The sequence below is a fragment of the Ambystoma mexicanum genome, chromosome 12 (genome assembly GCF_040938575.1).
Source record: "Ambystoma mexicanum isolate Mex_15411 chromosome 12, UKY_AmexF1_1, whole genome shotgun sequence".
NCBI classification, from domain to species: Eukaryota; Metazoa; Chordata; class Amphibia; order Caudata; family Ambystomatidae; genus Ambystoma; species Ambystoma mexicanum.
The window spans coordinates 628,952,926-628,980,668 of NC_090936.1; the positions used below are offsets into that span (position 1 = coordinate 628,952,926).

General features: G+C 44.0%; 1 protein-coding gene across 1 annotated transcript in view; it reads right to left on the minus strand.

Moving 5' to 3' along the window:
- AASS (aminoadipate-semialdehyde synthase) overlaps window positions 1–27,743 on the minus strand; it is a 950,357-nt gene that overhangs the window by 7,727 nt on the left and 914,887 nt on the right. Inside the window, exon 23 of the mRNA XM_069629092.1 lies at window positions 11,350–11,526. Within this exon, the coding sequence (XP_069485193.1) occupies window positions 11,350–11,526 (177 nt within the window). The remainder of the gene's footprint in view (window positions 1–11,349; window positions 11,527–27,743) is intronic.

The following is a 27,743-nucleotide window of genomic DNA, read 5'->3' on the forward strand; positions in this document are numbered from 1 at the left end:
CGAAACGGCTCTATTAGACCTAAAAACTCAGATCGAAGTACTGAAGGACAAGGGCAAACTAGCAATGCTATTACTCCTCGACCTTTCCGCCGCATTTGATTTGGTTAACCACCAGATCCTTTGCAGGCACCTCCACTCTGCTGCCAACTTCTCACCCTCAGCAGCGGCCTGGATCAAATCCTTCTTGAGCAACAGGTCCATGAGGGTCTTTGCACCTTCCGCTGCCGCAGATCCCTCCCCTATTCATTGCGGCGTACCTCAGGGTTCTTGCGTGTCACCTACACTTTACAATATCTTTACAAAACCACTCTTTGATGTGCTTGATTATCTGGGTGTCTCCTACACCAACTACGCGGACGACACCCAGATACTCATTCCCATTTCAGGTGACTATCTTGCTGACACCAAGGCCCTCAATGACGTCTACCTGGTCATCCAAGCTTGGATGGCCCAGCACCAGCTATGTCTGAACGACAATAAGACGGTGCTCCTTATCCTGGGTACCTCACAACGCCTGAGCAAACTCAGGCCATCTTATCAGTCATTCACCATAGACGGCAACTCCATACGAGTCTCGAAAGACACCAAAACACTAGGCTTCTACCTGGACTCCACCCTATCCTTGTCGAGACAAACTAATGCAGTCAGGTCTGCCTCTGCCTACACGTGCAAACTCATCTCAGCTTGCAGACCATTCCTCACCACCCACAATAGCGTCACACTTGCGAGAACACTTATCATGGCTAAAATTGATTACTGCAGTGCTCTATACCTAGGCACCAGCCAAGAGAACCTATTCAAACTCCAAACCACCCAGAACAATGCAATTCGAGCGGCCCTGAACATCCTTCGCAACCACCACATCTCAGAAGCCAGAACTAGCCTAAAGTGGTTACCTGTGAAGCAGAGAATTTCCCTTAAAACCCTTGCCCTCACGCACAAATGCCTAGCCAACAAGGCCCCGATCCATCTCTGCAGTCGGCTTTCGCGCCACTCCACTGCCCGACCACTAAGAACTGCACAGACTCATTGCCTAACAATCCCTAGGTTTAAGCTTCAAAAAGCTGGATGCACTAGCTTCCCTGTCCTAGCCTCTAAACTATGGAACACCCTCCCCGCTACTATCAGAGCTGTAGACTCCTTCAACACCTTCAAGACTAAAACCAAATCTTGGCTCTTTGACCAGCAATAGACATGTTCGACTTCTGTCCTACTTACTCAGCCCGCTTGTCCACCGACACCATTTACGGCCTGCTACCTATGCCAACTATTTTAGCTCACCCTGGGATACATCCTCTGCGGATCCTAGGGGCACTGTAACCATGTAATATATATGTATAATAATATATATATTGTAATATATGTAATTAGTAAGATTGTTATTATGCTAGTATTGTTAAACCTCTGAATGTAATCTATTCACCTGTATGTATGTTCTTTTCTTGCAACCCTGTACAAATTGCGCCCTGATGCCCCCGGGCCTGATGGTTTGCGCGTTATAAATAAACAAATACAAATGCTGTGCATATAGTCTGACATCTAGTGGTAATCCCAGAGTATTGCATATTTGTTTTGAAGATCAAAAAGGGACGTCAACATGGGTGCGAGTGACTGTAGTGTACCCAAAATCCTTCATGCGTCGAGGTCCCACTGGTTGTTTTGTTCTGCCATAAGGAAGCCTTACAGAATGCGCGAGTGAGTACAGAAGAAAGAAGGTGTAAGACGTCTATGTTCCTTCTACTCCAAGAGGGGAGTAAGTGTGGACACATGTGAATCTAAGCAGAACTCCAGGTAGCTGCTTTGCAAATAAAATCAAGAGGAACATTTGCAATAAAGGCTATAGTAGCTCCTGTGCCCCGAGTAGAGTGAGTTCTAGGCACAAAGGTTAAGTCTCCCTTGGCAAGAGTTAGACAGTGTGATGCATTTAACAATCCATTTGGAAATAGCTGATTTAGAAACAGGGTTCCCTTCTCTACCAGCTGCCACCAAGACAAAGAATTGGCTTGTCTTTCTTGGTGGTTTAGTCTTTTCAAGGTACCATACCACCATTCTCCTAACATCTAGTGTATGGAGGCTTCTTTCAGTCGAGTTAGTTGGATTCTGAAAGAAAGTTGGAACTTCAATTGATTCACATGGAACTTAGAAATTAATTTAGGTGCAAAACATGGGTAGGTGCGCAATACCACCTTATATATTTGTGAATAGTTACAAATGGGTCCTGAACTAAGAGTCTGCATGCAGTTCACCAATTCTCCTTATAGAGGTAATGACCACTCAGAGGGCAGTCTTATAGGTGAGGGCCTTAAGACTAGCCTTATGCATTGGCTCAAAAGGAGGTCCCATTAATCTTGTGAGAAAGTCCCATCCGGGAGTTGGGTTAGAAATAGGAGGGTGAAGTCTCTTTACCCCTTCCATGAATGCCTTAATTTACAGGAATCTTCCACCATGAAATCTTATGGGCATCGAGGTGGACCTTTAGAGAGTTGAAAACAAGTGCTAAGTCTAAAAGGTGTGTTAGATAAAGGACTACCTCTTTAGTTGAACAGTTAATAGGATTGATGTTTTTAGAGTTACACCAAATGATTATTGGAGTAAAAAAGCCTGGTGTTAGAGATTTATGTGCCTCTTTAGGTATGTCCACACATCTTTGAGGTATTTTCTTTATGACTTCAGGAGCCAAGCTTGGGGGCAAGGTGCAGTGTCTTCCCTAGGTCTTGTGACAGAATGCTGTATGGCAGGGCAGTTTCCTGGGAGGGGAGACTGACATTCTCATGATATGAGAGAACCATAGCTGTCGAGCACACATTGGTGCCACCAGGATCAACATGACTGGTTCCTGGTGCATCTTCTGCAATATCCTGTTGCAAAGGGGAATCGGGGGGGGGGGGGGGCATTGGCAAATCTCAGACCATGTTATCCAAAGACTGTTCCCTTTAGACCGTCTCTACGGGTACCTGGAGGTGTAATTTGGGCATAGGGCTTTCTCCAGAGTCGTGAACCGATCCATGTCTGGATGACCCCATTCTGCAAAGACGTTGAGTAGAATATGTTCTTGCAAGCGTCCCTTGTGCTCTATGGGTATGTGCAAGTCTCTGCTGAGCACGACTGCCAGAAGATTGTGTTCCCCTGGAACATGTTGTGATTGTAGGAACATGTATTTGAATGCCCACTTCCAAATGTCCTGGGAGAGTTTGCATAGCCCTGGAGAGTGAGTGTCCCCCTATTTGTTCAGATAGTAAATGGCCATGGTGCTGTCTGTAAGGTCAAGAACTGTCTTCCCATGCAGGTGTGTTCGAAGGCTTTCAGGGCTTTTAACACTGCAAGTAATTCCAATAGATTGCTATGTTTGGATGCTACTGATGGAGAGCACATGCTGTGTGCTGTCTGTTGTAGGAGGTGTGCTCCCCACCCCGTTAGAGATACGTTCGTGGTTGTGGTGAGAGTGGCTTCCACTGTGGGGGTAGTGAAGGATTTCCCCTTCAAGAGGGTTTATTTTGACCACCACTGCAGAGGCTGAACAAGGGCTGTCAAAACAACCATTAGATTGTACCACTGACTGCTTGCGTGACACCATTGGCTCAAGAGTCACTCCTGCATGGGGTGCATGTGCAGACGGGTGTGTGGAACTAGAAGTTGCAGGATGCCATCATCCCCAGTTGTCGCATTGCTTTCCTCATGGTTATCCAGTGACTGGCTACATGCTGAAGGATCAGGAACAACTTGTTTTGAACTCTCTCAGAGGGGAAGAGGAGGTGGTCTTCTGTCTGAAATAGTGTCCCTAGAAATTGCTTGACTTGACTGGGAACCAGACTTGACTTTTTCCCGTTGATTGAGAATCTGAGATGGAAGAAGAGGTCTACTGTCTTGAGTATTCTCCAGGCACTTTCCGTACGAGTCTTGTGGGATGTATTGACCCACTCTTCTATACTATGCGGCCTTACTCTGCTATCTATGGTGCAAGAAACATTAAAATGGCGGCAAAAACCTTTGCGCTTGCCAAAACCTCCAAAACCACGTTTTTCAACACACAAAAAGATGGCTGCACAACCTGCCACCCATGGTGCATGTGTGGTGGAACAGAGCAACCACTGCAGAAAAGGTGCCAGTGGGCTCCATGACAAGAAACAGAGTGCAGAGGGAAAAGCAGCGCTTTGCAAGTGAAACTCCAAAATTCGCTGTAAATGACATTTACTTTGCTGCTAAAACTCAAAAAATGCTTGTACACAACGCTTCTCAACACTAAAAATCTTGCTTGGTACTAAAATCCATTTAACCTAAGGAAGCACTGTGAATGTACAAAATCCTGAAATGTTAAGAGCAAAATCTCCTCAGCAAAACTGGATTGCCTGTGAATGACCGTTCCTGTCAAAAATCTGAGTGCAGCACACTGGGCTACCTCTGAATGACAGTTCCTGTCAAATGAACTCTCCTGATTAAGCTTTAAAGTTATTTAAACTAAAAGTCTGCCAGATTAGCAAATATATGCTGAAAGAAACACTGATTTCTGTTTTGATCCCACAGGTTTAAATCTAAGAAAGTAATTTATCTAGGTCATTTGATGCAACAAGTTTGTTTTCTGCTGGATTTTAAGTCAATAAATTAAGAATAAATTATCCTGGCTAGGCTGCAAGAAGTGGAAAAACAGGTTCCCCCAAGGGGAGGGCATTCCTCTCAGCAGATATTCACTGGCATATGATAATTGTGGGGTAGGAAATACTTTTGTCTATAGCCAGAGACGGAACAATGGCAGAATCTCCAGGCCAGGAAATGGACATGTGAAGAGGTCGTAAACTTGGCTTGTAAAATGTGCCCAAAGGTGGGGGCTACTCTTTGAGCTCCAGGGAGAGACAAAAAGCAGACCATTTGCTGCTAAGAACATGGAATGAACAATTTTTAGAGACTCATTACTTGGTATCAGAAAGGGTGAAAAATATCAAAAGGGAAGATTTGTTAGGCTATTTTTCGGCACTACATTTCAAAATGTGGTGGAACTGTGTAGAATATTCTGAACAGGAATGGCGATATATGTGATTTTATGGGAACTGTATTTATGCTAGAATTGTTAAACTTTAGACACACATCCCTAAGGTAAACACACAGTTATAGACATTTGGAGAAAGTTTGAAAAATGTTTTCATGGAGAAATGGACAAAATGCTGCAGAAAAGCGAAACAAGATCTCACAGCAGCGGGAGTTTGATGAACAGATACTCCATAAAATGTGGAATCCTTGTATGTAATTTTCATAGAGGTTACAAATGTATAAATATGTATTTAGGACAAAATTCGATTTTGATACTAGTGGCTAGGGGAGGTTTCTATGGACTTTAAAAGCCAAACCATAAACTTGACATCACCTGTGTTTGAGCCAATCACTCAGATGCAAAGCGGAGATGAGGCTCTGATCCAATCTCGGTCCACAGAAGCAAGTTTAGTTAAGCCGGCCCATACACCCATTTTTGTGATGTCATTTGAAAGGATAAATAGAGACAGCTGACAACACATAGGGAGTCACTGTTCTGATTCGAGCGAAGCACTCTTATCCAGCATTCAATATCCAGAATTCAACATTCTTCCAGATCCAGATGCCAAGGACCAGGCCAAGCAGTAGCTGAACCATTTTCAGCAAGGCCTCAACCCTCAAAATAATCCTTACAACCCAGTGAAGCACTGTGGTGTGAGAACGGATCCTGAAACTATCTGGCTTGCTACCATAATGCTTGCCTGATGAACTCTCCATCCCGCCGATTTGAAATACCCACAAACAAGAAGGGCAGATCCTGTGCAGTTCCGGTGACCGGCCTAGCTGAACCAGTCCCGCGCCTGATGTGCTGTCTTTCCTTGATAGATCCAATCCATTGACCAGAACCGTGACTGTCCAAAAATCTTAAATCCCAGCGGATTGTGAGTATTAACAGGAGGCTAGAGAACTATTGTATACCTTGCTCATCTTGTTCCATTCTGATCTCTGAACTAGCCCTACTTTCCTAACCTGTAACAGTTTAAAAATCTTTAGTGCCATCTTATTCTGTCTAGTTGCTAAAGCACCATTTTTATAGTCATCTTTATTTGTGTAACTCTGATCCATAAATCCCACTTTGAGTGTTTGGACTGGTGCCACCGGGGAAGGTGATGGGGATCTGTTACTGAAGTCATGAATCAGTCTCGGAGCTTACTTCTTCCCGACTTGATTGCCTAGCCTGAACGCTCTAGCCTTGAATGAAAGCATAAGCCATATTTTCTGATTCTAAACTGAAGTCCTGGTGCAAATGCGTGTCTTTATTTTCGAAAAACGCCTCTCACTAAAACCTCTATAACTCCCTCAGTTTTTAAGATGGAAGCAAAGTTTCAACTTCAACTTGTACCCAACATCCTCAGCTACATTCACAACTCTTGCGAAACAGTGTGATTGACCCGTTATATCAAAAATCGCATAAGTAAATGTTTGCCGCAAATTTACATTTGGAAACGTTTTACACGTGTGAATTACCTGTAAATTATTTCCCACTTGGCCTTTGAGAGCCTAACTGTTTCCTTTTGCTGAAATCATTGCTTGTGTTTGCTTGCATCTGTTTAAAGCGGCTCCCGTAAAAATGAATAATCATTTAAGCATTTTGAACATATTTTGTGTTTTTGCTCAGCCACTTTCAAAGCCATCCTGACAGTTGAAAAGTCAAATCCGTTTTTCTCTTGTGTTTAAGGGAGGGAAGGTGGGAGTGATATTCTGTTTGGTCTGCATTATTTCTGAATATCTGCTCTCTCCTCACATCTATTTAAATTGCCTATTGGTGGGTTGAGGGGCATTGCAAGGGGAACACCCAACCATAGTGCTATCTGTTCCAAACCAACTCAGAAGTATTCTTTTCTTTGCTGCATTCTTTTTGTGTGCATTACTTCATTCCTAGTGCATTAAAGATATTATTCATTGTTACTGTCACCCCATTGGTGATTGTTGTTACCTATTAAAAATATATTGTGATTTTAAAATTCTAAATAAACAATTACCTTTACAACTAGCCTGATTCCTGGTTCAGTGCAACCTGGGGGGTATTTTGCGGATGTTGTGATATGAGTGGTATATCATTCAGAATATTGAACTTCTAGATAAAAATAAATAAGGTTTTCATTTGCGCACTACATGCTGGGCGAGACTTGGGTGTGTGCCCGACTGAAATCACACAGTCTCCAGTTATAAGCCAGTGGTTTAGGTACACTGGAATGGACTTCCTTCGCAAGTGAGCCTCGGCTACCTGCCGAAGGGAAGTACCTTGTACTGATAGGGAGTGTTCTCTTTCATGAACCTGAGGTTTTTTCATATTTCAATGTTGCCAGCGCACAGAAAGTATGCATGTTTCATATCCAATGTGGCCATGTAATCCACCTGTTGCAGCAGTGGGATTACTTCCTGAAGAGTTGTCATCTGGAACTTTTGAGGCTTTACATACTTGTTTGCAGGATATAGATCTAAAACAGGGAACATGGTTAGATACTTTTTGGGTAAAAGTATTTTGAATAAATACCCTTGTTTACCTGAAGATGAGGGACGACTTTGCTTGCTCCCTTTTCTAGAAGGACCTGGGCTACTTCCAGCAGAATCTGTAGATGCTCTGCTGACAGTCATCTGATTTTGGCGGATGGTAGTGGGATGGTTGTAGGATTTCTATACAGTACTGGTGGGTGACCCACTGAACCAAAGTGATGCCTTCCCATGTGTGGTTAAAATATGTTAAACGCCCCCGACCGTGGAGCTTGAGAGGGGATCCATACTGCCGAGTCATGTGCTGGCCGGGATTGGGGAGCCTCTGGCTGCAGTTTCTCCCCTGTACCTTTCCATGTCTAAATCTCTGCTGTTGGGGGGACTGGAAGCCACTGGAAGTACCTTGACCCAATAACCAAGAGGCTCCTCCTGTTCCGTAGGGCCCCTGGGAGGAGCAGATAGCCCACAAAAGGACCAGCAGGTGTTAAAGGTGCCTCGTTGGACAAATGGTTTGGCCAAGATCTGGTTTAATGATTTTAGAGTTTTGTGATCTTTCCTAGCGGTTTCCAGGGTCTCTTCGACCACCTTACCGAAGAGAGCAGAGTATTCCACAGGCTTGTTGATAAAATAAGCCCAAGTCTGCAGTTTAAATCCTGAGTTTTTGAGCCATGAGTGGCTCTTCAGTGGAGTTCCTTGAGCGAGAACGCGTCCTGTCGTCTCAGCAGAATCCAAAGTGTTCTTGAGGATGTTTTGCATCACCCGACGCCCTTCAGCAACCACTGTTAAGAGTTGGGTGCAAGTAGGTTCTGGGGCGTTCTGAAGGCCTTCCTGCATGAGACCCATTGCGCATCGCTATAGCTCGTGAGGAGTGTGGTGTTACTGGAGCTTTGAGTACAGAAACCAGCAGAGGTGTGACCCATTTGCCAAGAGTGTACAGCTTCTTACAATCCTTGTCTGGAGGAGACTCTGGTGAGGATAGTGTCACTCATGCTGTTTTCCTGGTGGTTGTAACAACCAGGGAGTTCGGGACAGCATGGCCTCGAATATATATAAAAGGGTCTGTGGGCGAAGGACGGAACATCTTCTCCACTCGAGGGTTGACAGCCCGAGGGAGCAAGGGTGTAAGCATGGAGGGAGTTAGGCGTTTCTTTACTGAGTTCAGGTTGGGAATTGCCTAACTGACCAGGACCTTTTCCTTAAGGATATCCTCCACGAAATCTGTATCAGGTACAGCCCTCTCTGTGACTATCTTGAAGTGGTCAGCTGCCTTCTTCAGGAGGTTGTTGAAAAGCATTTGGTCTTCAACTGGCAAGGAATCCCGGGGTTGAACAATGGGCGGGGGGTCCAAGAAAATGTTGTCAGGGTCATGGCTCGGGGTAGTGTGCCAAGTGCCCTGGTCATCAGTGGGGACCCAGTCTGGGTCTTGAGAGACGGGGTCTTGTGATGCCTGATCTGGGTCAGGGAAATAGTAAATGTCCTCGTCAGGGTGATCCTGGTCGTCAAGGAAAACATCCACAGGAGGTTTGTGTGGGCGATCAGACGGGATGCAAACTGTGCACCTGTAGAAAGGAGCCTTGGGAACTTTAGAGGAATAAAACAAGTATCCACAGTCCTATGTCTCTTAAGAATATCATCAAACTAATCTGAAAAAACTGAGAAACTGCAACATCTTCTCCATACAAGCCTCACATTTTTCCCTAGTCCACCAAGAGGAATTAGACTCATTAGGGGGAGGGGAAAGGTGGAGCAGCTGGAGCAGGATCCTGCTGCAGGGCATGAGATAGAGAGGGAGAGGCTGAGGAATACCCTTCAGGTAAAGGGGAGGCCCTTTTAGTATCAGAACCATGTGAATGGGCCTTAGAAAGCTTCTCCTGAAGCTTTGGGAAGCGTTTTGGATGGGTGCACCCATTTCAGCACGTCGAAGGTTTATGTGTCATGCCAGAAAAAGTTGAAGTCTTAACACCTTCGGCAGACCGCGATGGCGGGTGCACAGAGGGGTCTGAACCGCATTAGGCCCCATCGAACTTTGACAGGCCTGCAGGCGTCAATGGCTTTCCTGAGGGAGGAAAGCTTAGTTAGGGGTTTGTGTTGTGGTATGGTGTGTGTCCTTGTCACCGGGGTGTGATCTCCCCATGGCACTGCTGGTGGCATGCTCGTCCAGAGACGGACACGCAGGAACTCGTAGGTTCCACTGTTAAGTCTATGGCTTCTGAATCAGAGTCGTGGCTCCCAGCAGACGCCTTGTCCGAGGCTACTGCGCCGGTGTGGCAGTGACTCTCGGCTGTATGTTGTAGGCCATCCACCGCTCGGAGCACCTGTCTTAAGGTTTTGGACTGAAAAAGCCTGCAGGCTTTGCAACACTGCTCGTCACAGTCACGAGGGAGGCACCGAGTGCACTCTTTATGATTATCTTTCTACAGGAATTTATTGTTGCAAGATGGGCAAAATTTAAAGGGTGTTTTCTCCATAACAGAGAGAAACGGCAGACAGACTGAAGGAAAAAGAAGAGGAGGGGCAAAGAAGAGGCATTCGCAATAGATGGTTAGTAATATAGGATCCCACTCTCACTACTGTGAGCCCGGGACTGAGGGCCAAGGCCGAGAAGAAATCAGTCAGAGTCGTCGTATATGTAGAGTCGGTAAGGCAGGAACAGTCGTCGAGAGGATGTCGAGTAGTCATCGAGGAAACTTAGCGAGAACCGTTTAAGCAAGACAAAGCAATATAACCCTATATCAAGCTCCGGATTGAGTGACCGACTAGATAGGTGGAAAAAAACAATCTGGTTGGAACCTCGACACATGAAGGATTTTTGGTAAACTACATGTTACGTTAGGGATAGTCTTACAGTTACGCTCATGTCCACGTCTCTTTTAGTTCTTCGAAAGAAAGATGCAATACTCTGCGATTACAACTAGATGTCGGACTATATGCACCGCATGTGATTCTAAGCAGAATCACAAGCTTTAGAATTAAAGTCAAATCTTATTTCTATATGAAAAGCACTGTTTGGGAGGCTTAGAACTTTGGTGACCACGGACAAATTGCACTGTTTCCCAAAAATGCATTTGAGACAGTTCCATTTTCTTTTGGCAAGTCCAGTGCAGGATGGTACCATACGGTACTGATGATAGCATGTCCAGGACATGGTCCAGATTCACTACCAACAGGGAAAGACCAGAGGCTGCAATAGTGTGCCATAAGACATACTCTGAGGGCATGACTTGCTGCCATGCCCTGAATGCAGTACCAGAAGATAGTCTGCCCTAACCATGGCACTTGACCTGGGAGGCATCGCTGAAGCCATGCCTTTCCGTTAGTGGCAATATCGGTAGTGGTCTGAGGAAGGTCATATGCACAGCTTATTGCACTACTCACTCTGTAGTGGCTCAGGTCATGTCCTGCATGTAGTGTTGTGAGCGCCCATGCCAATGGTGTTCTACTCGCAGGTCATAGTCATTGATAATTCCCTGTAATTGGTAGTGCCAGCAGTGATAGTGAGTCGGAGTCAGAGCCTGTGGCTGTTTCAGCCACACTTAAACCACGCCCTGAGCACATTACCCACAGCCCGTGACCCATCATCCCATTATGAGGTAATCTATTATCAATACACAGTTTTCCTTATGGCACACTGAAAGAGAGAAGGCTACTCTTTCCTAATTTCCTAAGCTTGTGTTACTAAATCACAAAGTATGTGATCCTTGGATTCCCAAAAACAGACTTGGCTAATTTGTTTTAGGGGGGAAATCTGCAGCCTTGGTTGCAAGGAACTACGGTCTAGAGGGGAGAATGTAGTTCGTAGTTATCAGCACCCTGGCTGACCAAGCAAAGAATGGTTTTGTAAAATGAAATAGGAGGTACTTTTTAAAAACTTACCATCCAGCACCATTTTTGCTGCAATTGCTGTGGGGAAGCCTACTGTTTTGGCCATTGCAGAGTATCCATTAACATCTCCATAGACCACAAGGCTAATGTTCTTGACTTCCAAATGGCCAGAGGGATGCCTGATGCCGATGTCATTTCTCATAACAATCATGTCTCTCTCTCCAGGACCTAAAGAAAAAAAAAAGAAACCATATATTTAGCAGCATTACAAAAATATTCACACAGCCAAAACACACTCTGAATGGTTCCATTTATATAGCAAATCCGATTGAACAACCTCTTCAAGTAAATACAGACGGTCTTTGCTGGTTCCCAGCATACACGCAATCATGCGTGCACTGGCACAATTATTTAATTAACAGATAATACTTTACACATGTTACCAATGGCCCTACATATATGTGTCATGAAATTAACTAGATCTGTAAATAAATATGACTTAAATTAAGATCATATTCTTGAAATGGGGTGTAATAATCGTACATTGCAAGTGGTAAAAGATATCAACTAATCTCAATTTATATCTTGGCCCTCTCCTCAAAAGAATACATTGTAGCCAGAAGAACAGGTAACTGCCTTATTCACCTGTGCAGCAAATCCTTTGCTCTCCGGGTGCTCCTTAGCTAACCGCCAAGAGGGAACACTCGGGAGCTCACATTCCCAGAGGATGCAAAACCCCCCTCATCACCCACACAAACCCTAACCTTGTAAGGGGGCATCTGTGCCTCCTGTTGTCCTTCACTCTTCCTAACACTAACATCGACTGGGAAAATACTACAGGACAAGCAACTATTGGGGACATACTACAGGACAGGCAATCTAATACCCGGGTACCACATCATGTGACCGACCCAGTCACTTATCTAGGTGCTCCAATCACTATATTTCATAACGCTGTCTCTCACCTCCTCAACGGGGTCTGGGTGTTTTTCTGAGCTTTCCTGGTCAGCATAGACACAGGTGTTTATTCCTAATCTAGCCCCCCCCCCCATGTGCACAAACTGGACGAGGGTGTGTCTTCCTAGCATCAGTAGTGAGCCTTTAATTTAAATCTGCATGGCCCGCAGGTTTCTTCATTGCAAGTCCTCATGTGAAAGAGCCACAAGGTGTGAACCCTTGGTGCCTCAACCCCCTTCCACGAATTACATCAAAAGGTTGCATTCCAATCACAGAGTTGAGTGTCGTCCTGTAGCAAAGCATCTCTTGCACAGCCTCCTCCCAGGTACCACCTCCTTTCAACTAGGGCCTTCTGTAGGATTTCTTCAGCATCCTATGAAAACATACTCTGGCTGATGTTGAGCCTTTTCTGTGGTTCCGTAATGCTCTAGCAAGGGACATTATTTATGATACACAGAATAAGAAGTAAAAGGAGTGCAGTCCAACTCTGTTTTATATTGTACAGTCAGAAATCCTGACCTTTCCATCATTATTGCACTGACTACTTCCATTTACAGCTACAGCTACAGCATATCTAACGTCAATAACTTGGAAGCAAGACGGCGCAGAGCAACCCAAGTTCAAATCCCGGGTCAGTGCTTTGAAACCTCTTCAGTATTAAGCGCGCTACAAATAGCCAACTACAATAGGTAAAGATATTTGTGTCGTTTTTAAAATGTTCTCTTCAGGTCCAAATTAATGCTTTGGTGTGATGCGTTTTTGTCCTCGTGTACCTTTTGGGGAAAACCAAACCTTAAGCCCCTCAGAGGGGTTGGCCTCTTTGTTTTATATATCCTTTTTTTAAACTCCACTCTCACCTGACTTAAAGACGGCAGAGTTGTTTAAAATGTAGCCGCCATTTAGGTGATGGACATTAAACATGGCCCACATACTTTGAGTCCTAGCTTCCAATTCCTTCCCATGCAAACTGTTGCACCGTGCCTTACTCCTCCGTTTAGATGCCAGCAATACCCAAATGGCCTAAAATCCAGAGAATTTTACCCCTCAAATCCAAGGAGCGTCACAAAATCACCTCATTGTCCCATTCAAAAACCACTTTGCAGTTCATATCAGGCCAGCAGCACATTTCCCTTGCCTGCAATTCATTGGCACACTTCAAACAAACAAGGATGACAAATACCAACTGGAGCTCTGAACTTATTACCTAAAATTAAAAGATACCACTGTGCGATGGTCATACCAAAATATAGTCCACATGGCACAGGCACTCTCCAACCAAAAATTGACCAATCCCAACTACAACCTCATCATCATAATCTTAGGCCGGTTTGTACAGCATGAAACCAACACCCCCAGCTCACTCCTCATGGAAATATCCCCTGTATGTACCTATATATGTATCTCTGTGCTATTGCAAAGCTGACATGCTGCTAGACTTGCATACTTTTTACATGTTCTAATTTGTATATAAGAATATTATTGGGACATTTATTTGAAACCATTTTTGGCAATTGGAATTTGAAATTGTAGCATTGCATATATTTTTAAAACATCCTGCTTGCTTTAAATTACTTTTAACTTGACTGCTGCCATCTGTCATGTCAGGGCATGTAGAACTACAGTTTCCATCAGCACTGCAGTTTATGTCCCTAATTGTTTGCTTACCAGGCGTGTGAGCGCCGAAGTGCGAGTAACTAGCCGGTCTGTACTGGTCCCTGTCATTTGTGGATTGGGTCTGCCTTGTTCGTGAGGTAAGACTCCCCCTACATACGGATCTGTGTGCTGTTATACTTTTGGCGACTTCTACATGAATATGCATCCCTAAGAGACCATTCAAATTGCCAGGAACAATCTTGGTAAGCATTCGCTCGGATAAAGTCACCACACGCACGCTATTTAGGTACAGGAAACTTTCTGCTTTCTATTTCAAATTCCCCCGACGTCTGTCCTCCTCTTTGTGTCTGTGATGAAAGCTGTGTGACCGATACTGGCAAGTATCCATTGGATCAAGATGATTGCAATTGTCTGGAAACCACGCAGGTTCCTGCTGTAGAATTGCCTATAATCAATCAGACACATAGTATTCTGGCCCCAGATATCACACTAGATAGTCCCCAATGCTCGAGTCCACTGCAATTGAGGGATAATACTATGATTCCCATTGTAATTGGGTGGAAAGAAAGCAGGGTAATTTGAATATAGTCCTATTGAACACTAATTATTATTGAAAAATTCAACTAAAGTTGCTGACCTAATTGTGACTCACAATCTGGATGTTGTCTGCCTGACAGGGAAATGGCTTACTGATGCCACCAATCATGCACCCTTATTAGCTACACCCTCGGGTTATATAATTCTGAGAACTGACAGAGGATGGAAGAGGTGGAGGTACAGTGGAGACCTAATTGTGACTCACAATCTGGATATTGTCTGCCTGACAGAGAAATGGCTTACTGATGCCACCAATCATGCACCCTTATTAGCTACACCCTCGGGTTATAGAATTCTGAGAACTGACAGAGGATGGAAGAGGTGGAGGTACAGTGTTTATTTTTAGAGATACCCTGAATATACACATACTTCATCCGACTGTCCTTGATAATTGTGAATATACATTAGTCAAATTAAGTATGGATATTAATACAACTGTTTGTCTTTTAGTTATCATCCTCCCTTAACACCCCCCCCCATATTCCAAGAACAAATGACGACATTATCAGATGATTTTGTTAAAAAACCAACCTATGCGGTTCTTCTTGGGGATTTTAACTTGTGGGCACTCGACAGCAATGATCAGGAAGCCATTTCTATTCTGTCAGCCCTTCTGGCGTTAGTTTTCTCCCAACAGATATAACATCCCACATATAAAGAGGGTCACATAACTAGATTGGGTGTTACCATATAATCTATCAATTGGCTCTCTTTCTATTTCCCCATGTTCATGGACTGATACTTTTTATATTTCCTTGAACCATTCCCTTCCAGGGAAGTGGAAGAAAGCCAATTCTTATCCTAGATTATAATCTCAAATCAGAAACCTGCGCAGGGTTTCCCCGGAGGCATTTGCTGATCTAGTTGTTCACTCATACTCTAACTTGTTAAATCCTACTGAGACTTCAGCTTTGGTTGATCAATTTCTAAACATTACTAAGGTAGCCTTTAACATCTTTGAGCCTCTTACTGTAAAAAAGGTTAAAATTGAGACCCTGGGAAAGACTTGGTTCTCTATGGACCCGATTGAACATAGGAGACTCAAGAGGCTGGTCGAGCATATTTGGAGGGGGGGGGGGAAGTCCTGTGAGAATACGCTCTCCTTTTACCGGATGGCGCCAGCTAAATACAAACACGCCATTCTCAAGGCCAAGCAAATTAGCTTTGACAATAGTATAACTAGTGCAAAATCTAGTCAGAAAGAACTATTTGTCATTCTAAGAAAATTAGAGGGAAAGAAGACTGAGTTCTGCAGTACATAAGAGCAATGCTTGCTGTACTGAGATTCAAAAGGGCTTCTCCACGAAAATAAAACTTCATCAAGCGACAATTAATGCTCACCACGGGAGTTCAGTCAACCCGGCCGATTGTCCTCTAAATGATAACATCCAGATGGTCCTACTTAATGGGCCCCCTGAGTTCTGCTTTGAAAAGATTAATGATACCGACATCACAAGGGTTTTGAAGGGGTTAAAATCATCCATCTGTCTGTCCGAGTGATGTATGCCCAGGTAGCATAATTAAGAACTCCATATGTTATATAGCACCATTACTGAGTGAAATTGTGAACTCTTTTCTACAGCTGTGGTTCCTACGTCATTCAAAGAGGTGTGGAAATCCCCTTTCTTGAAAAATGAATCTTTAGACCCAGTGGTTGTGAGCAATTACTGCCCCATCACTAAGGTCATGCTCTTATTAAACATTCTTGGTAGAGTGGCCCATCTACAGTTTCAGGAGCATATAGATAAACATGGGTTATCGAGTGCCCGTCAATCAGGTTTTCGGGTTCGTCACAGCACAGAGACTGCTATGCTGGATTTATGAGCCAATCTCGCAAAAATAGTTGATAGTGGTCAGGTCCCTTTACTTATGTTGCTGGATCTTTCAGCAGCATTTGATTTGGTGGTACATGGCCTCCTATTTGAGAGATTGAGAAGATGTGTAGATTTTTCTGTTCTGGCTATCTCTTGGCTAGCTTCATTCCTGGGCCCACGCCAAACTAGAGTGGCTACTGCAGGGTTCCAATCGTCTCCTGAGCTGATTTGTGGTGTGCCTCAAGGAGCTTGCCTTTCCCATTTTGTTTAACATATACATTCGCCCTCTTTTTGATCTACTAAATGCTGCTGCCATTGGTTATACCAATTATGCCGACGACACCTAGGTTTTCTTTGTGCTTACAGGGGAATATGAGGTTGATACAGCCAGGGTCAATCAGATATATGTGATGATTCAGGCGTTGATGGCCTCTAACTCATTGGCCCTCATCGGCAGTAAAACGGAGCTTATGCTGGTGGGCTCCAGTCAGCGTATTAAAAGGCTTGACTCAGAAGATGCAGTTCATGATTGCAGACTGTAGCATTCAGGTCAGACCCTGCATAAAGACCCTTGGAGTCTATTTGGACACAGGCCTTTCTATGAAGTAACATGTTCTTCACGCCATGTCCTCATGCCTTTGTAAAATCAAGCTCATTAGGGAGATTAAGCAATACCTACCCAGAGCCAACATATCTATGCTGGCTTCGGCTCTGGTAAATTCCAGAATTGACTTTTGTAATAGCCTCTTGGTGGGCACAGGTAAGGGTAATATTAAAACACTACAAGTGCCCTAAAACAGGTCTGTTAAGAGTTGTGAGTGGGTTGGTTAGAGCAGTGCATGTTACGTAGGCTAGGGAAATCTTTGCATGGGTTACCCGTCCACCACCGGATCTCTCACAAGATCTTGTCCCTTAAATATAAAAGTATGGCGGACCAAGCACGGGTCTATCTGGCACAGTGGCTTCGGAAAGGCCCCCACCATGCGGTTCCTACGCTCCAACTGTCTTAGAAAACTCACTGTGCCTAGTTTTAAATTGAAAACTTTCTGTGGCACCCATTTCAACGTCTGTGCACCAACCTTGTGGAATTCTCTTCCCTGTGACATCAGAGATATCACATGTCTTGCTGGATTTAAGAAAGCCATTAAAACCTTTTTTACATTCTAAGGACTAGTTCTGGGTAGTATATGGTTCCTCTTTTGGACCCTTTACTTCTTGCATACTCTTTATACTCTGCTGGTGTTATGTGTATTTTTATGTCTGAGTGCATTGAGGCCAATAGGTGTGTTTCGCAGTATAACAATTTAATAATATTTCCTGGATTACACTATCACAGTAATCAACTTGATAATCACCTCTTGTCTGCTATAACTGTCCTGCCCGCCTAAGCAAAAGGTCACTGCTCACCTAAAGCCCTTTATGCATCTCAGTCTCTGCTATCTATACCCCGGATACACAACCGAAGCAAGCCCTTACCATCCGAGCCCTCAAAGCCAAATCATGACCCAACAATTATAGCCCTATTCCCAACCTACCATTGCTCAAAATATATAAAACAAGGATCCTGCCAATCAAATATAACACAACCAACAACTTGCTTTCTGACTGCCACCTAGGCATCTGCACCTCTAGACTTTAGAGTTTGTGCTGAATGAGTGATCAAGGTAATTAAACATTATGTAGATTATCTGACCTAGCCACATTAATTGACATCAACCACTCAAAGCCCTGAAGGAAAAAAGGGCTCGTAGAGCTGGCAATGTTAAAAAATCAAATCAGCGGGCCAAGACCGATATTAAATAATAGTTCTCAGCACAAACACTTTGACTCTATAGCACTCACATGCAGGATCCCAGAAATACCAGTTCAATTAACCCTCTTTTTTTCACCAAACCGATACATCGTTCCCCTTAGTGCCTTCATCTGAGCCCAAAGCTTCTCAGTTATTCAGAAGTCCGCTGTTGACATCCAAACCACCACTCGGGTCCTGTCTGGAATTGACAGACGAAAATGCCTAACTGCTTTATTTATAGCCACCTAAAAGTAGATTTACTTTTAACTGCCTCTTTCTTGAACACATCATAAAAGAGCGCTTTGCTGTTGGCCATTACCGCAAACTGCCTGAAACCACAGAGCTAGGCAACCTTTTTTACATCTTTGCCACATTCTAGAAAACAGCATGCATTACAGAAATATGGTGCCTCCTAAACCAACACCATAAAACTTCTCAGCAAACAAACAACCACCTACTTCAAATCATCTGAAATAATTTTAATTGGTTATTTATAGCACGCTTAATACCCAGAGGTTTCTAAGCGCTACCCAGGGATCGAACCTGTGTTGCTCCGCGTCTGCTTGCTTCCAAGTGAAGCGTGTTGCCCCTGAGCTATCCTCCCGAGCTAAGTACTTCCCGGAACAACTGTGGCGACAAGGAATGATGAGACTGAACAAGCGGTACCATAGTGGTTGCTATAGACTTTTATTAAATAATAAACCAAGCCCATCTATCCCCAACTCGAAGGAGATTGCCCTACCTAAAATAAAGAAACTTGGGTGCTTGTCAGGTAGTCAAACAAAAAGGCACCAACCCAGTCACAAAGGCTCTAACTCTATCCCGGTCACTAAAATAAAATACCATAAAGTCCAGCTACTGTTCATAATCCTGGAGAATCACTCCCTTATCCTGGATATAAAGCATCCAAACACCTCTCAGGTTGCTCACAACAAAAGTCCCACGGACGTTCTGGGTTCTGCGTAAACCAAGAGAAACAAACAGTCACATAAAAGTTCTCGGGGGGGGGGGCATAGGAGAATGACTCCTTTCTCCTAGGGCGTTACCCAACAGTTTTCACATTTCTTAATAAGGTTTGTATCTCCATTAGGGAGGGTTTCGGAGTCTCTCGGTTTTTGTTTTAATCTTGATCCACCCTGTAAGGAAGGCATGGTTTCAAACAGTGAAGGCAGACAAGTGATCACATTTCAAGGGTGTTTATTGAACTTCAATAGGTTAGTTGAATGCCTAACTAAATCTAAGGATGGGAGCAAGCTACAAACATCAAATAATAGATAAGTCATTCTAGTGGAGTCTCTGTCAAAATAAAAGGGCCTATACTAATAAACCTATTGCCATTCCTTACCTCTAAATACATGGTGTGGGATAACATTGTATGCAAAAGAAAAGTGTTCAAGAAGGAATATGTCAGGATAGTTGAGCAGTTGGCTTCCCTTCTCGGGACAAGGCAGCAAATTCAAGCTTCACACTCACTCTGGCTTCTCTTCCACGATGATACAGTTCAAAGCATAGGTATCAGGGACTTCAGTGCCAAAGTCTCTTTACCATTCAAAGTATCTTTATTGCAGAAGGTCTGACGTAATAAACAAGCACTAAAGTTCCTTTCTTCCAGATTTTCCCCATACACAAGTTCTCAGGTTCACTATTCACTCTCCTTCAGGTTCGGACCCACTTTAGCACAATATTCACAATTGTTCTCCCTCAATCGGGCTCGGACCATGGATCTCCCCCATTCAGGCTTGGACCCCTTAACACAATGTTCTCAATTGGTCTCCCTCTTTCGGAGGCTCGGACCGTGTCATAAATCAAAGACTGGTTTGTGCAATGGATTTTCCTTAGACCGTTGCAGGACCACTTCCATTCACTTCATTTCTCATCTTTCACTTTTCTTTTTATCACTTTTAGTGGAACACTTTACAGAGACCTTTGTTTGAGCACACTCGTGGTGCCGGACCACTCTGTCACAGGTGTTGTATCTTTCTTCTCTTAGTTCAAACATCCATCAGCAATTTAGTTTTCCTCACGTCTTTCATCACACGCGTTACAAATCTTCCTTCTTGCGCTCTTTATACAATGTTGCTGCTTGCAAACTTGACTTCAACACAGACCAGTCTTGCATTGGTTTCCCCAACTTACTGGCAGTGTTAATCTTACTGGCGCTGCTTTAATCTTGGAGCCAAGCATGGTACCAAGGCGGCGGCTGTACATGCAGGAGGACCCCGGGTATCTCTGACACACAATTCAGGATTTTTCAGTCCGGTTTCCTGGCCTGAGGCCTTTCAATCCGAAGGACTTTGGAAAATAACAGTTTTCTGCCAGAAAGGCCAAGGGTATCTTCCCCCTCCTGGTGCACCCTTCTTGGTTTGCCATCTTTCTCCCCTGGTTCAGGAGCCGTCTCAAAAACGCTGTTCCTTCTTGTGCTTTGCCTCGCTCAGAGAGTGCTCTTGCGCTGCACCTTTTATCTGTGTGGGGAAAGTCAGGTATGAGTGGTTACCATTAATTGCCTGACCTTAGTAGAGGGACATGTCGGGTACAATGCTCGGGTGCGACTGTATTTTCCCAGAGTGGGCTGTCTCTGTGAAAGTGTTCGTGTAGGGGAAATGGGAGGGGGTAGAGTTCCAAAATATCATACCGGATAGGATGGGGTAAAGGTGTAGGAGATACTGCGTCTTGCCATCTGGTGTACCACTCCCCCAAGACCCCTCATCCAGGTGATATTCCTGCACTGGTCCACCCCCAGGAACTGGATCCAAAAGCGACTGCTGTGTCCTGGCCACCTGGACAAGAGATCCCCGGGGACTAGCGGGTGAGACACCTTCTGGTTTCTCACAGCCCCCACTGGGACGATAATGCTGTTCCCGGAGTCCCTCTCGATTTTTACAGCACCACACTTTTGTGGAACTGGCCTGGGAACTGCATCACCAAATGGTTTATGGTTTTCTCTATTCCTTCATATTTTACAGTCTCGTGACTTACTGGTCCCATCTTGGACTTGTACGTGTTCCTGGTAACTTCTCCCAGGGAAATCTTCACCGGTTTTGTGGGGCCACACTTCTTAGTTCAAATTCTTCCTTTAGTAGTTCTCTGTATCTTTCCTCTCTCCACTTTGAGTTATTGTGGACTGCATCGGCATAACTGTCGGACCCCTTGGTTCTTCCAGAACAGGTTACACCTCCTCCAAAGTCTCTCGCTCTCTCCCGATAGTCACCTGCGCAACTCTGCTGTAGTTTAGGGTAGGCGGTCTTGGCACCGTTGTCGGACTGCACAGTCCACCCACTACAGGTTGTGCCACCACCCCACGGTCTCTGCAAGTCTATCACGTCGGTTCCCAACCGACTTGCAAGATACGTTTCGGGTGTCTCGCTACTTCTCTTGTCAGCCTTGAAGACAAGCCTCATTACCATCTCCCGGAGCCCTGCATCAGCTTCCCAGGATTTAATGCATCCTCACCAGTTGCCTAGTTTCCCCTCTGGTCATATCACAGCTTCCAGTTTGTCAATATCACACAGGCCATTGCCGGACGGGTCATTGAATGACGAACACAGTCTGCCTTGGCTGGTTTCTTTAAATAGTGCAGGCCTCCCCAGCGTAACATCCTTCCAATTGATATCAGCTTCTCTAGAATTCGTCCCTCTCAAAGGTAGCATTTTTGAGCTCCTCTTCATCTCAGTACTCATCAGATGGGTTCGATATTTCATAACACAGTTTATAAGGTGATCTTATGTTGATAAGATTTGGGCATTATCATCAGTTTAATTGCTGGGATTTAACAGGGATTGTGCCTCCCCATTGCGTCCTTATCCCCAGAAGAGGAGTCCCTGCCCATGAGATCCTCCCACATGTTACCACCTGCAGGGGGACTATTGGTTAGCAGCCTCACCTTCCTAGTCTCATGGGAAGGGATTCTCCCGTGAGCAGAAGTGACACCATCTCAAGGATCGCCACACAACCTATTCCCAACCCTCTGCATAACCACTGCCATCCTAGAAACATTTTGGAAAGCCCTTAGCTGCGAGGGCAGCTGATCTTGGAAAGTTACCAGCTTTAAAATGCCCCGATTTACCAGGCTGTCATGGCATTGGACCACTAGAGGTCTCCATTCATATTGACCAAAATGTATTGTCAAGTCTTATTGGCCCACATCCCTCCCACCGAAAACCATAAACCTTTAGTCAAACCTCTACATTATATCAAACCAAGCAAATCACTAGCAATACTCCAAATATACACCTTCAAACCCTAATAAGGGTGGGATCCCTATAGCTTGCACCGCTACCTGTCATACCCACACTACAAAGAGACAAGCTTACAAAGGCACCTCACCAACAGTGCGACCAATTATTCCATCAATACCTGAATCAAGCGTATCCGCACCCATGCATACTATTAACCACCCTTCTTTTTATCTACCAAGGTGACAGACTAATGTACATATCTTTGGTAATGGGTTTCTGATGGATATGATATTCCTCCCATGTTCCTCGTTTTCTGAAATCTACACTGCTTTTCTCCAAGAGGAAATTCAGATCTGCCACATCATTAAAACAAATGTACAAGCCATATTTTAGTGGGGTGTGCATGGGGGTCTATGAGGAATCTATGGAAGGAACACTATCAGTCAGAAAGACCACTGCTGAAGAAAAATAATGATCTTTTAATTGATACCCCCTTCCACAAGCTTACTCATCTTTTTAAAGACCCAAATATCAGTGGAGGAGGGAAGAGCGCAAGGAAATCTACCATACACAAGAATTTTTAGCACAGAGCATCCCACTTGAGCAGCTTCACAAATGAGTGTCAGACTAATAACGTTTCATGAACATGTAGGGATACGTACATGTTGAACAACAGCATTGAAACCCTTATTTAAAAAGTGGAAGTGGTTATCGGATATTTAGTTGAATGGCACTCTAAACTTCAGGAATGTCAGTTTGTCAGTAGACAATTGACGTTAGTCCAATCTCTGTAAATACATTAAATGGAGAGGGCTAAGACAGTATCAAATGGCCATGGCTTCCAAGGGCTATTATTTAACAAACAATCTAAAGGCATGGTAAAGCAGATGCAATCCACCTGCTGGATACCCACCTTCCATACACTAGTGCATATGAAGATCCCTTATCATGGTTAGAGGAACTGCAACAGGGAGTAGATATTTTTAAACATACATTGTCAATGCTTACCATACAAAATGGCTCAATGCAACTCCATACACCAGAGAACATGGAAAGAAAATTATGTTTTTTCAAAAGGATTGTGTGTGAAAAATGTGTTTTACATATGGTTAATTCAGCCCATAAAATATAGAATTAAGCATACAATTAGAATGCAGACAAATTGGCAAAGTGCCAGCTTGTAGGCCCAGGAAAACTATTCACTCTCCTCTGGCAAATAGATTACAAGTGCTCCAGCTTCTTACCAAAGCCAGTTAGGAGTTCTATCCAGCTCTGTGGGTCAGCTTGGCATGCAAACTCCCCCACACATGCAATCTGCTCAACAGGAATTTCTGTGTTACTACTCCCATTTGGTGCTTGCTTTACAGGCTTACCTAAACCCTGTATATTTTCAAACTGACAATCCTGATCTGGGGTTTCCAGTGTTTAATCTTAATTTTGATGTTTGTACATGTCAGCTATGCTTTTTCATTAAAGCTTAACAATACATTTTAAGAAAAAGACTTTGGTCATCAATGTCATGGTGTTGCGATAGCCTGTAATCCAACTAGACCGATGGTCTTTTCCCCACATCTTAACATTTAAGTATTTGGAGAAAAGACAGTGAACATGTTCTGTAAACATTTAAATGGTCCCTGCCTATGACCGTGAATCATTCAAGTGAATGTTTAGTTTGTTTATCCATATGCAACTGACTTACCAAAGTGGCTGAAAGTCCAAATTGCACTGATATTTACAAACGCTTTGTGTTATATTAAACAATTTGATTTGCTTTGTGAACACAGCAGCTGCATGTGTGTGCGTGTGTCTACAGCTCACAATTAAATCGAGCACATTTTCAAATAAATACTCTATATTTATAAATATTCAATGTCGTGCAGGTGAAAACCAGGCATGTAAATCGAATTTTGTACATCTTCATTTTGATTCAGCGAACATTTCGCTTTTACAAATCAAAGCACAGATAAAAACACTCACTGGTCTGAGTTATCTGTTAAAGAGACTGCAGGGCAATGCCACTTTGCAGGCAAAGCCTTGTACCAATAAATGCATTTTGAACTAAATTGGGTTTCTAAAAGCTAGTCACATTTGTACACATTGCAAACAGTGTGTGATTGTGTGCAACAGGTTACGCCCAATGGTAATTAATTGAAATCTATTGTGTTGGTGGTGAGTGCTTACAGCTAGGCATGTTAATCTTCAATTCGAAACAATATGACTCAAAGTTCATATAAGTGGGGTGCAAATCCTCTAATTAGTGTCTCTGTGCGGGACACTGGAACAGAACTGGGGAAAAAGGATCAAGGCTAAATAGCCGTCAATGAGGGCTGAACACCCTAATGACCACTTGGTGGTTAAGACTCTTTATAATCTATTCATTCTCATTCAGTGAATTTGATAAATAGGGTGTTCAATACAAATGAGGATCTGTGATCATTTTTAGTATGTCACATTTATTTGCAGATGCTTTCTCTGCCAATGCATTTCGGACTTTAACTAGTCCTTCCATTAGGGTGAAACTATCATCGAAATAGAGTGAATATCAACATAGGCGGCACCCAGCCAAGTTGCACAGAAGGTGGCCCAATAGTGGAAGTGTGCGGCCCGCGGCCCCCGGAGGGGCGACGTGAACAGCAAGAGGGAGAACCGAGGTATGCCCCTGAAGGTGGCTGCACCAGTCCCGAGTACTGAGAAGAGACTCAGGTCCAATCACCAGGAGGAGAACATGGCGTTGGATGGAGGGAAGCCCAGAGCACCTGCCTCGGGTAATATGCTATCAGTCCAGGAAGGAGCAGTCAAGAAACCACAACAAGTCAGTGCGCAGGTTCACACGCCAGCCTCACAGAGGTCGGGGAAGGAGAGCCATTCTGAAATACCAGTCACAAAGGAGGATATTCAGGCAATGCTGGTGGAGCTGAAGCGGGACCTCACCCAAGAGATACAGGAGCAGATTGACAAGCTGGCAGGAACAGTGGAGGACTTACAATCTCACATGACTGAAGCAGAGTCTCAGATAATCGAATTGGAAAACCTAGCAATGGACGAAACCCATGAGCAAGCTGTGCTCTCAGAGAAGATGGAGACCGTAGAGACTTGAAGAGACTTGAAGAGGTGGCAGTCAAGCAGGAAGATGTCGAAACTATATCGAGACATAACAATATCTGAATATGAGGCATCCCCAAGCAGGTACAAGATCAAGAACTACCCGCATATGTGGAAGCCCTGCTGCACACAACACTGGGTTTACCGGAGGGTGAGGACCTGGTGTTTGACCGGACGCACAGGGTATACACAGCGTTCTAGATCAAAAACGCCTGTGCTTGGATGTTCTTACCAGAGTCCACTTCTTTGGTCAGAAGGAGCGGGTGATGAGGGACGTCCAGAAGCAGGAGGTGGTGCACTTTCGAAGAGTAGACTTACAGCTGTTGCAGAACTTCTCCCAAACCACACTTTTCAGATGCAAGAAATTGAGTGTGGTGACGTCCTGGTTGACTCAAAGGGCAGCCTAGCAAGTTCTTTTAAATCCCACTAGACCTGCAGGGGAAGTTCCTCATTTTACATACTCGACCTAAGAGAAATGCACTTGTCCCAAGGTGACTTGTGACAAAATATATACCAGTGCTTTTTTTTTTTGAAACGGTCCATGTCGCCATAAGCACACTTATTTGCTGCAATGCTGTGAAGCATGCACAGTGAAACCTCTATTTGCCATTTACTGCACACAGTAAATGAAAAATACGTTTCTAACATCCCCATACGCACCAGCAAGGTAGAGTATCATGCAAATGGTATTCAACCTGCATAAAAACTTCATACCAATACTAGTGGGCTAGTAGGTTTTGCGAGCCCTGCAGGGGAATCCCCTACAGGTGAGGATTCCCATGCAAGTTACTATTCAATGAGAAAGGAAAGAAGTAGCAAGCCTAATGGGAGAAGACAGAGGACAGAAGGGAGAAAATCCGGAAGATCGCATGGATCTATTTCATCCTCATGGGAGGAAACACCAGCTGCATGGGCCAACGAGCAAAAGCAAAGCCAGGGCAAATAAACAGGAAGCCACCATGAACTCTTTAACCTGAACTTGACAGCCTTACGACCATAGTACTAGGGAGGAGGGAGGATTAAAAGTGAAAAATTATAAATAAAGCTTGGGCATTTTTTTTGTCACAAAACGTAATTTGAATTGAACACCCGATTTTTCAAATTCACTGTATGAGAATGAATCGATTATAAAGCGCGGTCTTTAGGGTGTTAGCCCTCAATGATGGCAATTTAGCCATGGTCCTTTTCCCTCCCAAATATTTCAGCTCTATCTGTTCAGCAAAAAAAAAAAGTCTGTGCGCACGTAGGCTTGACACCAGCCCGATTTGGTTGTAAGCAATTCAATCTGTGCTTAGATTAAAATATATGATACCTCTTCTATTCTTCTCTATCCTCTTTTGTGGTATTCGTACACACACTGCACTGCTGTTTCCTTCTCATCACCTCGCCACATGCTTGTACCTCATCCTATCCCCCCCCCCCCCACAGGCTCGGCAGATGTTTAGTGTATATTATGTACCTTCCTTCTCTTACTCAGCCTGTGTAGATTGCTCTTCCCCTCTCCTCCCTCTGATTAGTGGTTCTCCCTTATCGACACAGTCCGTCCTTCTGGCTACTGTATTCCTGAATCCCTACTCATCTCCTCCTTTTGAGATCTCTGAGCATCCTCCTGTCTCCTGACACCCCCGCCTCTTCTCTCCTTCTAGTCTTACCTTACACCTCCTGATCGCTCTGATCTTCCATCATATATATCTTTGGATCTCAAAATCTAATTCTCTAGGTGTTTCCCTACCTTCCTCCTGTACTCTTGACACCACCTCCTGTTTTCTTGCCGCCTCTTCCCTTACCTCTTTGTCCCCACCTTCTCCTTATGTATTTGGTTGCCATCTCAATATCGGCCTCTCCACACCCCCTTTCCTTCTCTCCCAGTCATCTCCTCTCCTAAAGCAATCTCAAAGTCAACCTCCTCTTAGCCTTCCTTCTAGAAGGGGTGTGGAATGTTTTAAAAACATCTAATTGTCCAAAGGACAAGATGTTCTTGCAAATCTACTTGTCCTGTAAAAAAAAAAAAAAAAAAAAAAATCGACTTGTCACTATGTGGCCTAAATTGATTAAATATGGCACATAGACATAACATGATATTTTATATTTGATAACTGTCCAGTATGCCATACAGATATGAACTTAATATAGCACTGCATATTCAGCTGTAACTAAAACTAGTTTCATCGGAGTGTGTGACTTTATACTTAATAAAGAAAATAGGGCTTACCATATGAAAAATACATGTATGACTTACACAACACAATTATGTACTTGAGCCATGCCAAAGGAAACAGAAAAAAACTTTAAAAAAAAATCAAAACAGCTTCCCTTTGGTGGCTTTGGGAGGAGTGAGCAAGAGGCACATTGAGCTTTAAGGTCCAGTTGGTAAGCCTGATCCGTAGTGCCAAC